Source organism: Centroberyx affinis, unplaced genomic scaffold, assembly GCF_046629955.1.
Source record: "Centroberyx affinis isolate AG114_WGS23_722 - 3 ecotype Tasmania unplaced genomic scaffold, CSIRO-AGI_Caff_v1 ptg000950l_1, whole genome shotgun sequence".
NCBI classification, from domain to species: domain Eukaryota; kingdom Metazoa; phylum Chordata; class Actinopteri; order Beryciformes; family Berycidae; genus Centroberyx; species Centroberyx affinis.
Genome location: NW_027279524.1, coordinates 406,428 through 419,360, shown reverse-complemented (window position 1 = coordinate 419,360; position 12,933 = coordinate 406,428). Strand labels below are relative to the sequence as shown.

At 44.8% G+C, this 12,933-nt stretch overlaps 1 protein-coding gene across 2 annotated transcripts; it reads left to right on the top strand.

The window, feature by feature from the left end:
• Positions 1-623: 623 nt before the first annotated feature.
• On the top strand, positions 624-11,272 carry rab35b (RAB35, member RAS oncogene family b). 2 transcript variants are annotated; one of them, XM_071522065.1, is made up of 6 exons: positions 624-911; positions 4,290-4,340; positions 4,439-4,562; positions 7,876-8,000; positions 8,199-8,323; positions 8,787-11,272. In XM_071522065.1, the coding sequence occupies exons 1-6, from the start codon at positions 860-862 to the stop codon at positions 8,913-8,915; spliced, it is 606 nt and encodes a 201-aa protein (XP_071378166.1). In that variant the 5' UTR covers positions 624-859; the 3' UTR covers positions 8,916-11,272. The 2 variants fall into 2 exon arrangements, with proteins under 2 accessions (XP_071378166.1, XP_071378167.1); XM_071522066.1 differs by lacking the exon at positions 8,199-8,323.
• The last annotated feature ends 1,661 nt before the right edge of the window (positions 11,273-12,933 follow it).

Below are 12,933 nucleotides of genomic sequence, written 5' to 3'. Positions count from 1 at the left end.
AAAAATGTTGATTTGATAAAGTCTTGTCTGAAATTTGAGAAACCTGTTTTTCTTAAGGGTGGATGGAGGACTATAGTTGGGGGTGTGGGGGGGCAGGGGTCACTGAGATGAAACTTTCATCACAAGTGTGTTCCCTTCTTGATGTTGTGCTGTCTGGCGAGTATTTCATCTTCCTAAGTTGTCAGTCCAGGTGAGGATAACTAGGGACTGTATGTACAGACAGCTTAATATAGGCAGGAGCACTGCTAGGAATGTCAAGGCCCCTGACAAGATGCATTTAGTACAGTATCACCTTGCTTATCTGAAGCGCCTTCTCTTGCTTGTGGCCCCAGGACATGACCAGGATCCCACCACCACTAGCGGCGCACCTGAATATAGGCCTAAATGAGGGAGAAATTAGGAGAAAATTGTTTTAAAATTGGATAATTAACCATGTCCTATTATTGTACAATGAGTCTAGTTAGTGTTATTCAGTTGGATCACGGGATGGATCTACTGGATGCTGTCGTACCGTGAGTGTAACGTTAGTTGGTGTTCATCAATGGGACGGGACGGATCCTCTGTCCTACTATCGTAGCAGGAGCCTGCGCAGTGAGGCCGGGTCAGAGTTGGGTGCAGCTCCACCAGAGAAGGAAGCGGAGTTTCCGGCTGTTTGCAGCGGAGGGAGAGGATTGCTGACGCCGCGAAACCCCGAGAAAAACGCCGCCGGCTCGGGGGGCTAGCAGTTGTAGCATCGGTAGTGGTCGTTTTCTTTCATACCGGGGGGTTTCGGGGCTGGTAAATTTACGGGCCAAGGGGGTCGGGCAGCGAACAGAGCAAAGAAGCGGCATCAGGCGGCGGTGAGCCACCAGCTACCGGCATGGCCAGGGACTACGATTACCTCTTCAAGCTGCTCATCATCGGTGACAGCGGTAAGCCGACGCCGGGGATGCGGGACGGGAAATGGGCCTTATCATGTTTTTTGTAAGGAGAGAAGCAGAAATGTCGCTCCAGTCCCACCGTGTGCTTTTCCGACACATTTAAAACTTAGTAGTTTTTATTTTCTGTATGGAAATTAGTTCTGTAATACACACATCCATGAGCATTTCGTAACGTTAGCGGTGACAGGGCGGAGGTTGTGTATCAGGGCTGGGCATGTCAGCCGATCAGGCCGGATATCGCCTGCAGATCAGGGTACGACTCTCTCTTGAAGATTTCTGGTCTTGTTTGCACACAGGGTGAAATTATTTTGAATTAGCCATACAACAACACACACAGTACGTTAATTAGCGTTAAGGGTGTTAACAGATTCCTCTAATTTGGTTTCTTGTTGGTATCTCATTAGCTAGCTAACTGGAAGTTAAGCTAACATAACATTTGCAAGTTTAGCCATGTAGCTAACTGTTTGCTAGCTGGCCTACGAAGCTGGCCTTCTTTGAAGTTGTGGACTATCTACACAAAAATAAAAATAGCTATAGTTGTGTTTACTGCACAGGGTTAAGTTAACTAAGTTAATAATGTCTATTTTGTTATTTAGCTGGTTAGCAACAGTTAAAAGGTGCTCCTTGATAAAATAGGAATGCTGCACTGCAGTCTTTGGTTTGCATCATTAGCTAGCCAAGCTAGGTATAGTTAAGTGTTTGACTGTTAGATTAATTAACAAGAGCCGTAACGTTAACGTTAGCTTCACTAAATCAAGTGCATGACTTGCATCTTGTGTAGCCATTCCGGATTGTTTTGATCCTAGCTGCTGAGGCTCAAAGTCATTAAGGACTATTGGACTGATTAGTTAACTTTTCCTAAGTTTATCTGTCCAGTATTACTAATATGTGGCTCATCTAGAGCACTGAATTGACCTGGACTGTAGCTGGTCTGTATAATGTTAAAATTAAAGGTAACAAATAGATGGGTTTATTGACTGAATGAAGATCACAATAACAGGTAGATGCATAATGGAAATGTGCTGATGATTAATAAGGACTGCTCTTTCATTCGTTCCTCTGTATTAAGGTGAAAACATGACTTTTTAATGGGACTCCACCCTCAGTAGATCCACATCCTGCGGGACCTCTTTGTGGGGAAAGATCTTTGCATTCATTGACCCTCCCGATCCTGGCACTACCCCATCAGCTGGCTGGTCACAATAGAGGGCAAGGCAGCACAGCAAGCCCTTCACTGCCACTCACACACAGGGGCCAGTGTCCCTCAGCTGCAGCATGGAAGCACCACTGTTTGCAGCGCTGCACTGAGATGATCTAGGCAAGATGCTCTAACCACTGCCTCTCCTCAGCTGCATTTCCTCATGTAGACACATCTACCGCCGACAATCAGCCGTTCCTCACGCATGTTTTTCAACCTGTAATGGGGCTGAGTTTTGTCATTTAGCCAAACTTGGTTAGCCTCTGGTCTACCACACTAGCGTTGCATATGACATACCTTCCCATGGAGAGTGGTATGAGACGCGCTCAGTTAGGTTACGCTAAAACAAAGACTGTAGTGTATTTCATTACACGGATCTGGCATCTGATTTTGCATGTCGTTGACCTGAATTGGTGTCATGCTGGTCGTGAGTGTGTTCTTGATCAGACAAGATGTTAATCACTAGTCCATTACAAGACCTACGGAGGGGCTAGGTGTGATACATATACAGTACTGTGCAAAAGTCTTAGGCACCCTAGCGTTTTTATATAAAATGTATCTTTGATGTTTATTTGTTTTCTGCATTGGTGTGTCAGTAGACTGCTCTTTATAGTACATTATATATGGATGGAGAAACTTTTCATTTCATTATTTTTGAAAGCATCTATACTTTGTGGATGTTTTTTACGTGTGCTTAAGACTTTTGCACAGTACTGTATGTATAGATACCAAATCTAGTACTGTCCGACAACATCTAGACAACAGTCTTCAATAGTTGAAAATGCAAATTGCAGGAATTGTTCTGTCACTGATAACCAAATGAGTGAAATTGTGTTTTTTGGACAGACAGCAGGGAGGCTTAGCATATTAAAGCTATAAGAACAAAAAGGAGACAATCTCTCTTCTGCTTTGCCACTTCTGTTATTGTTTGTTTGAAGAAAACTCTGTGGAGTGGAGACCGCAGGAATTTGAGAGCTTTTATGTCTGGGCCGATCAAACATGAGATGACAGTGACACAATAGGTACGCTAAGTAACAGTGGTGTAGGTAGAGACCCGCCCCAGTCTGGACAGCAGAGTCACTGCCTACCTGCCATCATAACCTGACAGCTAATCTACTCTAGAAGCTGCTCTGATCCCTCTGCCCCCTTCCTGCTACCTCCTAAATCACATTTCACTCTCCTCCGTCTTTCTCCTCTGCTTGACCCTGATCATGCTCCCGTCCTCGTATAAAAAAAACAAAAGACTTTTCTATCTTTTCTCTCTACAGCTCTTATATTTTTTACTGAATCTTGTCTATTGTACACAGTCATTTTAGGAACCCACTAGTATTTTTTCCATATATTGTCATGGTGCTGCAGCTTTGACCTTCGCCCTCCTGAGTATTGGTTGTTTGTAATGTTGGTGATCTATGAATTGAAGCTTATTCTACTGTTGCATTGATTGTAAATCTCTCTGGATATGAGCGTCAGCTAAATGCCTAAATTGTAAATGTAGATTGGAATCTTATTTACCTTGAATCCTGGGGAATTATACTCTACGAATGAAATCTATGGAACACAGAATGGCATTGAAATAGCTTACTCAAATGAATAAGCATGTATGCCCTTTGAAATGTTCTGAAAAGTCTTAATTACAGTGTGTTTTTGAAAAAATTACAACCATTTTACATAATAGAATATAGTTTTGTGTCACTCAGGTTCAGATAAACACAGCGGTCTGCTGTACTGGCAAGTCAACTTCTCTGCCTTGACAGTACATCCAGATATTTGGAGTTTCAGAACTTCTAATTCTTTTGCATCTTGTGTATTCAACCCTCAACGGATACAAGTGCAGCTTAGCCTCCAAGACCAATTCTTTATGTACACAAGGATTACACTAGCCGTTTAGGTTGACATCTTGTTTTTGGTTTACAGCGGTCACGTGTTGTTACTCTTCTTGGGTAACTAGGATATATGAAAAAAAAAAAACTCACTGGAAAGTTACTCACTCTTATGTGGTGCACAATGTGTTTACACATCAAAACCCCAAAATCCTCTCTCAACGTGCTTCTCCTCAGACAAATAGAGGATTTTGTTTGAAAGCCAATGTGAAGAAGTCATAAGGAATGCTTTGGTGTTCTCACAGTTTATTGTTGTACTTTAAAGCTCACTCTGTGCTGTTTCTTCCTCAGGAGTGGGGAAGAGCAGTCTCCTCCTGCGATTTGCAGACAACACGTTTTCAGGTAAGTAGTTTTACATCAGAGTGCATTGTAGAAATCTAGGGTTTCATGCTTTTTGGTTCTTGGTCATGAACCTGCTTTCTTCTGTGTGTGTTCTGCAGGTAGCTATATCACCACGATTGGAGTTGACTTTAAGATCCGGACAGTGGAGATCAATGGGGAGAAGGTGAAGCTACAGATCTGGGATACAGCAGGGCAGGAGCGATTCCGCACCATCACCTCCACGTGAGTAGATCAAACACACACACACGTACACACACACTCAGCACACAGTAGCACAGACCTTTAGGTGAAGGCACTTTATTATTTGAAGAGGCAGTTCATCGACAACTAGAATAAGTTAGCGCTGCACTTTGAAACTGGGTGGAATTCCCCACAGATCCTAATTACAGATGTCAGAGGGAGGCTCCTGGTCACATAGTACTACATGACGGCAGGGGCTGGGCGTCTTTTTAGCGTCCCCATCACCATAGCTTCACAATGATGTAGAGCAGGGCCTCTGAAACGCTTTAAGCCCACGACCCAAACTGAGTAGGTCTCACCCAGGAATTCAGGCATAATTAAGCACATTAGTACCCTTGTTATGTGGCGAGACACCACAGACGGCCCCGACTCATCGCTCAAGAAACACTGATGTCAAACACATGTGTCAGACACAAGGCCTGTGAGCTCAATCTGGCCACCCAGTGATTTTTGTTGTCTGTTCAGTTTAGCCCGCTGCTTCTCTGTGCCTCAGCTGACCCACAGACAAATCAAATGCACTCGCTGCATGCTAATAAAAACTCAAAAACACAAGCTCGCAAAGCACCTTGCCTCATTAGCCTCGACTCCAGCGGTGTTCTGCTGGCTGACAATGTGATGCTAATGAGTAAAACCAGATTACATCACATTCACATAAGTTTTTCATAGCTGGCCTACAGGAGAACATTTCATAGTCAGCTTTCTTTTGTGGGCAAGAATGGGTGGCTGCTGCAAAGTTATTGTAATAAAATATTGCAACAAACAAGTTACCATGAACCAGCATCTATAGCGGAAACGTTTTTTAAAATGATAAACTAAACAAGCAGTTAGGCCTCCGTTAGTAATAATACACATTTTTTATTTCTAGGATTACATTTGTGACCAGTTGGCTCTGTCATTGAGATTCTTCAATGTAGTTTTCCCTGTGATTGACTTTGAAACCCTAAATTGTAGGGGCGTAATGGGCTCCTATTTCTGCCAGCTGTCCTTTTTACCTGAGTGTCCCACAACCATTTACTCTTACTGTTATTACTTATGTGTACAGTGTCTGGCGCTACCGCCTGCTGTCAAATCGATCATTTCTTTTCCCTTGTAAAGTGCCGGCTGGAATATGGACTTACCGTTTCAATTATATTGCAATTTACATGGATAGGCTTGACAGTGCTTTCTGATTTATTTATTTATTTTTACATAAGTGGATATTTTCTATCTTGCAATGGTTGCCCCAGCCATAGGGCTTCAGAATTCACAACCACCCTCCTCCACGCATCTCTGTCCTGAATAAGAGCTCTGCCTGAATGACCGGTCGGTGTTGCTGGGTAAGAATGCTGCCTTACAGGACGGGGCTGTGGACTGCTGCTCTCTCTGTGTGAGGATATCTAGCTCTGATGCGCACAACATGGATGTGACTTAGGGGTCAGAAAGGGGTGAGCAGGTAAAATGACTGCAGTGTGTTTTGACACTGCAGTCATTTTACCTGCTCACCCCTTTCTGACTTTGACCGGGGCAGACGGAGATGGCACTTATCGGCCATTAAGCTGTCGCTGTCCCAGCAGTGCGGGTTGGGTCCGGAGCGAGGCCAATAGGGCATGTTCGATAGTTGTGGTTGTTATGCGCTTGCTCGGCTGCGGCGAGGAGGGCCTGAATGTCAAATTCATCCAGAAAGCTTGAAATGCTCTGCAGTGCTGACGCTTCAGCCCCTGAGGAGTACGACCGTCCTACTTTGGAAGCCCGGCTGCTGGCCGTTCTGCGGGAATCCCTCCGCCGCGCAGAGCCGGCCTGTTTAGGCCGATTGTTAATTGTGCTGAAGTAGAGTGGCGTGGTGCCTCATTAGGTCGTAAGTGAATTTCACCACAGAGATGGCTCGTTGGGAGAGCCCTGCTCAGTCAGACCAGCCGGGGTCGGTAGACCATATGTCCGACTCTCCGTCTGTCAGCCTGTCCTCCTCCCATGGCTGCCATATGTCTCTGGACTGGACATTAGCCTGGGGACATCTCAAAATGTCTTGAATTTGATTCCCTAAATTCAAGGCCTCAAAAGTCCTTGGATACTGTTGAATATAACCTTGAAGTCTCAATTTCAGTTTTTGAGGTTTTTAATAATGTGGTTTGTTGTTGCACTGTTTTTCTACTGGGAAATCAGCCCAGTGATGCAGACCTGTACTCTCATAGGACACTTATTTCATTTTCATGTTCATTTCAGTGACAAAATTGCTGTTGTATTTAATTCAAAAAGTCTTGGATTTACTTTAATGAAACTCGCAGACAGTATCCACCGACAGTGTCTCAAAGCCAGGTTTACACCAAGTATTTTTACATTTCAGCTGTAAACAAAAAAACACATAACGACTTCCTAGGAAAACATGTCCTGAAAATGGAGAAAAACGATCGTTGAAAGAGTTCCTCTGTCTGGAAGGCCTTGAATTTCTTTCAATAGTTGATTCATGGCATTCGAGTCAAAAGTCTAGTTTATTAACATTTTATTACCCTGTTCATTCAGCGTTTTTATTGCAGAAAAGGTGGCTGGAGTCTGGTCCCCCCCCCCCCCAATGCCTGCTGTGCGTCTGGTGGTTTGTGGTTCTCCATTCATGTGTGCAGAGCCCCCGCACACACACACACACACCCTGCTGCCTGGTGGCCCATTACTGCTGGACACTGGGGGGACATACTCAGACAGCACTGTATCCCCACGCTGTCACACCAGGCAGAAACACTGAGAGACACACACAGACACACACACAATAAGCCTGACAAAAGGTTCTTTGTGTTTGTGTTTGGCGCAGTGCAGTGCAGCTAGATTGGGGATGCTCCCTCTCTCTGGGGCCTGCTGGGACACTTTTTCAGGCCCCGGCTGCAGGTTTACAGGAGTGCCGGCCTGCTGTAGCTGTCGTCAAACTCCGCTGTACCCATCTGTCCGTGGCAGATTGGGATCCTCTAAGTTCTTTGGACTTTCTCCCTTGGTTCCCACCTGCAAGCAGCCCCTCCTTCTGTCCACACTACAGCGCTGCATTACTGTACCTTTTAATTGATTATACGACTATAGACCTTTGATCAAGTTTATTGGGTCAGTCCAAACAATTCTGTATTTTTGGCACTGTGTACCTTTTTACCTATTATTGGTAGAGCACCAAATGTTCAGTGCTGCTGAGCTTGTACAGACTGGAATCTGATGAGTCATATATTGTGGAATTTGTTGACAATTTAAAAATGATGTTGTGTCTCTTCCAAGTTGAGTTTTTCCAGGTTTGTCTCCCCCTGCTGGACGCCAGCTAACTGTCCTCCTCTCTCTGCACTCTCAGATACTACAGGGGGACGCACGGGGTCATAGTGGTATACGACGTCACGAGTGCTGAGTCCTTCGTTAACGTCAAACGATGGCTACATGAAATCAACCAGAACTGTGACGACGTGTGCCGGATATTAGGTGAGTCCGCTCCCTTTCAGTGTGCCTCCACCGCAGAGAAAGTCCAAGCGCTCCTGTCACCTTGGCTGCGCCTCGACTTTCTTTTCTTTAAAATAGATTCTACCCTTGATTCCAGTGCAGTTCTGTCTCCTCCACGTCACATTTACTCCTTGAAATTAAGTCCTAATTCACCGTGTTGGTAATATTTTACTTTCGCAGTGGGAAACAAGAACGACGACCCCAACTCCAAGGTGGTCGAGACGACTGACGCGCAGAAGTTTGCCGAGCAGATGGGCATCAACCTGTTTGAGACGAGTGCGAAAGAGAACATCAACGTGGAAGAGGTAGCTCATTGTTTCTCTCCCCGGCCGGGGAATGCGGCAGGCTGAAGTATTTGTCTAGACTGGTTTCTGGGACACGCCTGGTACTCAGAGACTGAGCTGTTGTGAGAGGAGGTCATTTGAAGGCTGGAAGTAGGCGGCGTGTCCGAATACTCTGTAATACCTGTCAGTAGGCTGAATTTGCAGTGGCTTAGTGCGTAAATATCTATGCAGTACAATGAAAATACCAGGATGCTAACTATTTTTCAGGTTTGGTTGAGTTCAGATTGGAAAAATCCAAGCTAGGAAATAATGAACAGATTTCAGCCACAACAAGGGATTGGTTTTGCATCATGGCAGCGGTCGCTTCCCATGCTGCAAGAGCCTGATCTGTATACTATTCACAAACTGCAGTGTTTGATGTGGCTCCTCCGGTTGACTTAATGCCTCACTCACCACTCTCTGTCGGTTTGTGCCTCTCCTCCAGATGTTCAACTGCATCACAGAGCTAGTGCTAAGAGCCAAGAAGGAGGTGCTCGCCAAGCAGCAGCAGCAGCAACAGAACGACGTGGTCAAACTCACCAGGAACAGTAAACGAAAGAAAAAGTGCTGCTAGCGAACTCAAAGCCGCCCCGCAGCAGGCCAGCAGCGTCTTCTTTTTTCCCTTCAGAGAACACACACGCATACACACACGATGGGACTCCAAGCATCTAAATTAAAGAGCAGTATAAAAGATTTAATAAATATACGACGAAAGAAAAACAATAAATAAATGGAAGAGAAAAAAAAATACGTCCCCTTTGGACAAACAAATCGTGAAGACTTTAAAAAATAATGTACAGATTTTATTAGAAGTCAGATGGAGTTTTATTTGGAATCCAGCAGATGGGCACTATTGACCAGAGGTCCTCCTTTCTCGAAGGACCTGCAAGCTGACAACTGACCGCCATAATGCTCAGATTTATATACACATATACCCATATTCTTACATCAGTATCTCGCCTCTCCTCATTCCACTTCACACGGGACATTATGAGTCAAGTGAAGCTCTGCCCCTGAGGAGGAGGAGTCATTTTTGTTTTTTGATTTATTTTTTCTTTATTTTTTTTGGGGGGGGGGTTGGGTGGGGGGGTAGAGAGCTGGTTATTGGAACAGGCGTCTAAGTGAGAAGCGAGGGTTCGCGACCTTTCTGCGTTTTCTTTCAGACACCTGCATCGCCACGGCTCACGCCAAGAGATCATGAACTGCTAGTTTTTGTTTTATTTGAATTGATGGGGAAAAAAAAATCACATGGATGATGAGAATGGTGATGATTGGTAGGCAAGCTTTAGCAACTAATCCAATGGACAGAACTGGTGACTTCTCAACCTTTTTTTTTTTTTTTGTTGTTTCTTGTCTATATTTTGCCAAGCTTCCTTCCTCTCCCCTCTAACCTCCAGTAGTGCTGAGCCAACAACCTGAATTTTTTTTTTTTTTTTTTTAAAGTGCTGCGGAGCAGTGAACCACTCCCAACGCTCTGGGACATGGGGCTTCTGACGGCACCATTCACTGCAGTCTTACCATGCTTTCAAAGAGTTTGCTTTTAAACTTTTTCTTCCATCTTGTGTGTTTTTTAAAACGATGATACTGCCAATATTATAGAAAAAAAAAATATTTAGGAGCTCAGTGGCGCCCCTTATTGGACTGTTGCCATAGCGGCCCCTGTCGGCCATGTGGAGGTAGGGTGAGTCGGGGTCTGATGAGACCCTGCTGAGTCCTCAGGGTGTGCTGCCCCCCCCCCCCCCCCCCCCCCCCCCCCCACACCGTAGCCCCTGGCCTCCCCTCTCCCAAGCACCTGACACCCCCACACATCAGCACCTCCACCTCTCACAGCGATGGACTCACCTCCTGCACTCGGGCTGATTTTCCACGGACTCGACCATCAGCGCGAGGCTCTTACTCTCTTTGTGCCTGGAAGACAGGAGCTGGAAACGGGCTTCTTGTAGTCGTTGCAGTGCCCCCCCCCCCCCCTAGCAAACTGGTTTATACCCTCGTTTTGTCTGTTGTTGAGCATGTAACACTTTGTTTGAAGGGGTATGTATAAGGTAATGCCTGACATGCATTTAGTAGTCAAACCTGTCAAGGATTTGTTTTCTCAGCTTGCGGAATATTCTTAACTGTTAACTAATGTTAAAGTCGGTGTCATATTCTTTCTTTTCTTTTCTCGATTACCTGTCGCAATCTCGTTACCCATTCAACTGAAGTGTTACCGTACAGTGTTTCGTCTTGACTATGGCAGACAGTGGGAGTGGTGTGTTAATAGAAAAGCTAATGGGGATGAACTGCAGCAGTGGGACGGAGCACCTCTCCCTCCCCATGTGGACGAGCCAGGGTTTCGCTGCAGAGGGTGAAGCATCGCAGGATGGCCACACAGAAATATGCTCTTTATTACTGACATTTGTCTTTGTTTGTATTGTTTTGTTTTTGGGAGAATAATTGACGGATACAGGCTGGAAACATTCAGATGCTTTCGTCCTCTGAGCAGACCCTGGCCGCCGGGTGGGGTGCGTTTGTGTTTGCGAGAAAATCTCCCGGGCGGGTGGTGCCACAACTCGAGGGGCCGAGGCAGCGGAGAGTTGGTATCAAATCTCAGACCGTATGATTTCTATTCATTATGTGTATGTATATATAAATATATTTGTGTGTTTATATTCAATATAGAACATACACACATAATTAGCACACGTAAGCGGCGCATGTGTGGACATGCCCTGTGTGCTATGGTTGAAACACACTTATCAGCTGTGGTTTGCTGTACACTGGAGAAAAGAGATGTACTATTCATTTTTCCCTACATGAATTTAATCAATAATAAACGTTTTAAAAGAATAAATATTTGACACATAATGACTGATCTTATTTGTCAGTGATTTCAGGCTCGGTCTTGCTTCGTTTGGAACCTATGTCTTTTTGCTTTCTGTGAATAAACTTGTATGGGAGGAATTGTGCGCTGTCTTTGGGAACCTGCTTATAAACACAATGAGCCTGCTTTGGCCTTATGTAGGGAATCATTTTGTTTTATCACATGAAGTTGAGATTTGTCCATAGCCCACAAGTGTTTTATTTCATGGAGAGGCAAGACAAAATAACGGTAGTCACTCACAGTCTGTTTCTGTCTTTATTTTCACACCGTCATCCCTCACTACCATCAGCTGTTAACCGTCAGCGAGGCAAATCCAGACATCCTGAACTAAAAGCTCCCCACACATCTTCAGTAACAACACATGTGGCTTGCTGATGCAGACAGGACAGGATATATGGATTTCACATCATCATGTCGAGCTCCTGGGTGGAGGCACCACTACATTCATTGCCATTCATTGCAGCCATTCCCTTGAAAACGAATATAAAAGCTCTCACCACTTAACATTGCTGATATCTTCCTCGTTATGAAAAATAGTTTGCTATGAATATAAAATCACTCCCTCTTAACAGTTATTACAGAAATATTCACCCTTTATGAAAGTATCGTAGGCATAGAAAACTCCACTTTACCATGTCATTATGTACAATATTATTTGAATGAATATGCATATCGAGGATGTGTAAATAGCATACATACTTACACATGCAGAACCGAGTCTTGTACATTTTTTTTAAGTGCATATTTCTTCACAAACTGAACTGGCTGCTTAGGACCCAGGGACTTTCTTCCAAGTGTTTGGGTTAAAATGTGTCCAGATTAATCAGCGTCACAGTGAACCATCTGCAGTGTGTATTAGACTCAGATGGCTGAGGCAGGTGTGTATAGAAGAGGGGGGCGGGGCAGGGGGGTGGTGGGGGGGGGACCCTACATTTACTTAATCACTCCAAACTCATGCTGTGATATTATTTGTCTGAGCCCCTTACTGATGGCCATTCAATTTGCTTGTTGATGCTTGTCCCAGTAATGCAGATGGTGACATTATGCACCGTGGCTGCACTCATGTAATAGAACTAGGCCACTTATTCATATTTCAGCAGAAAGTTTGCAGCCTGTTTCCAACATGTCTGCTTGTGAGGACCACAGGAAGAAAGGGTCTATACTCTGGGCCAAGTCAGGGGAGACGAGTGGACTGTGAAGAATTTATTATACAAAAAAAAAAAGAAAGAAATTCCCCCGAATTGCTAAGAAAATTGCATGATAAATATTTTGAATCTTTTTTAGGCATTCTGTCACCAAAACAGTGCGTTTAGTCAGCGGTGAATGGAAGCACTCATCCAGAGCACAATGAACCCACCAGCAGCACTGAATTCCACACAGCATATCTGACCAGTAGAGACACACAGCAGAGGACACACACACACACACACACACACACACACACACGCACACACTCAATGGCATGTCTGTCTTGTCGCTGCCACACGCTCGGCCCACAGCGTCGGGGTTGTTTACCACAAGAAGACACGGGAGACGGTGTTAAAAAAAAAAAAATGTTTTCAAATGGGAAGTGAGTCATTACAGTCTACAGCGTCACCGGGGCGACAGGCGTGAACAGCGCATACAGTAACACATGGGACAGAAAGAGTCAAGGGAACATACAGCGTGTGGGACACAAACAAAATGTGTGCCAGCATCGTTTCTCTAACATAAAAACGTGACATGAATATAG

Coding starts and splice junctions, on each gene's coding strand:
- rab35b (XM_071522065.1), top strand. CDS start 860: ATGGCCAGGGACTACGATTACCTCTTCAAGCTGCTCATCATCGGTGAC. Junction 912..4,289: donor GCTCATCATCGGTGACAGCG/GTAAGCCGACGC, acceptor TTTCTTCCTCAG/GAGTGGGGAAGAGCAGTCTC. Junction 4,563..7,875: donor TTCCGCACCATCACCTCCAC/GTGAGTAGATCA, acceptor CTGCACTCTCAG/ATACTACAGGGGGACGCACG.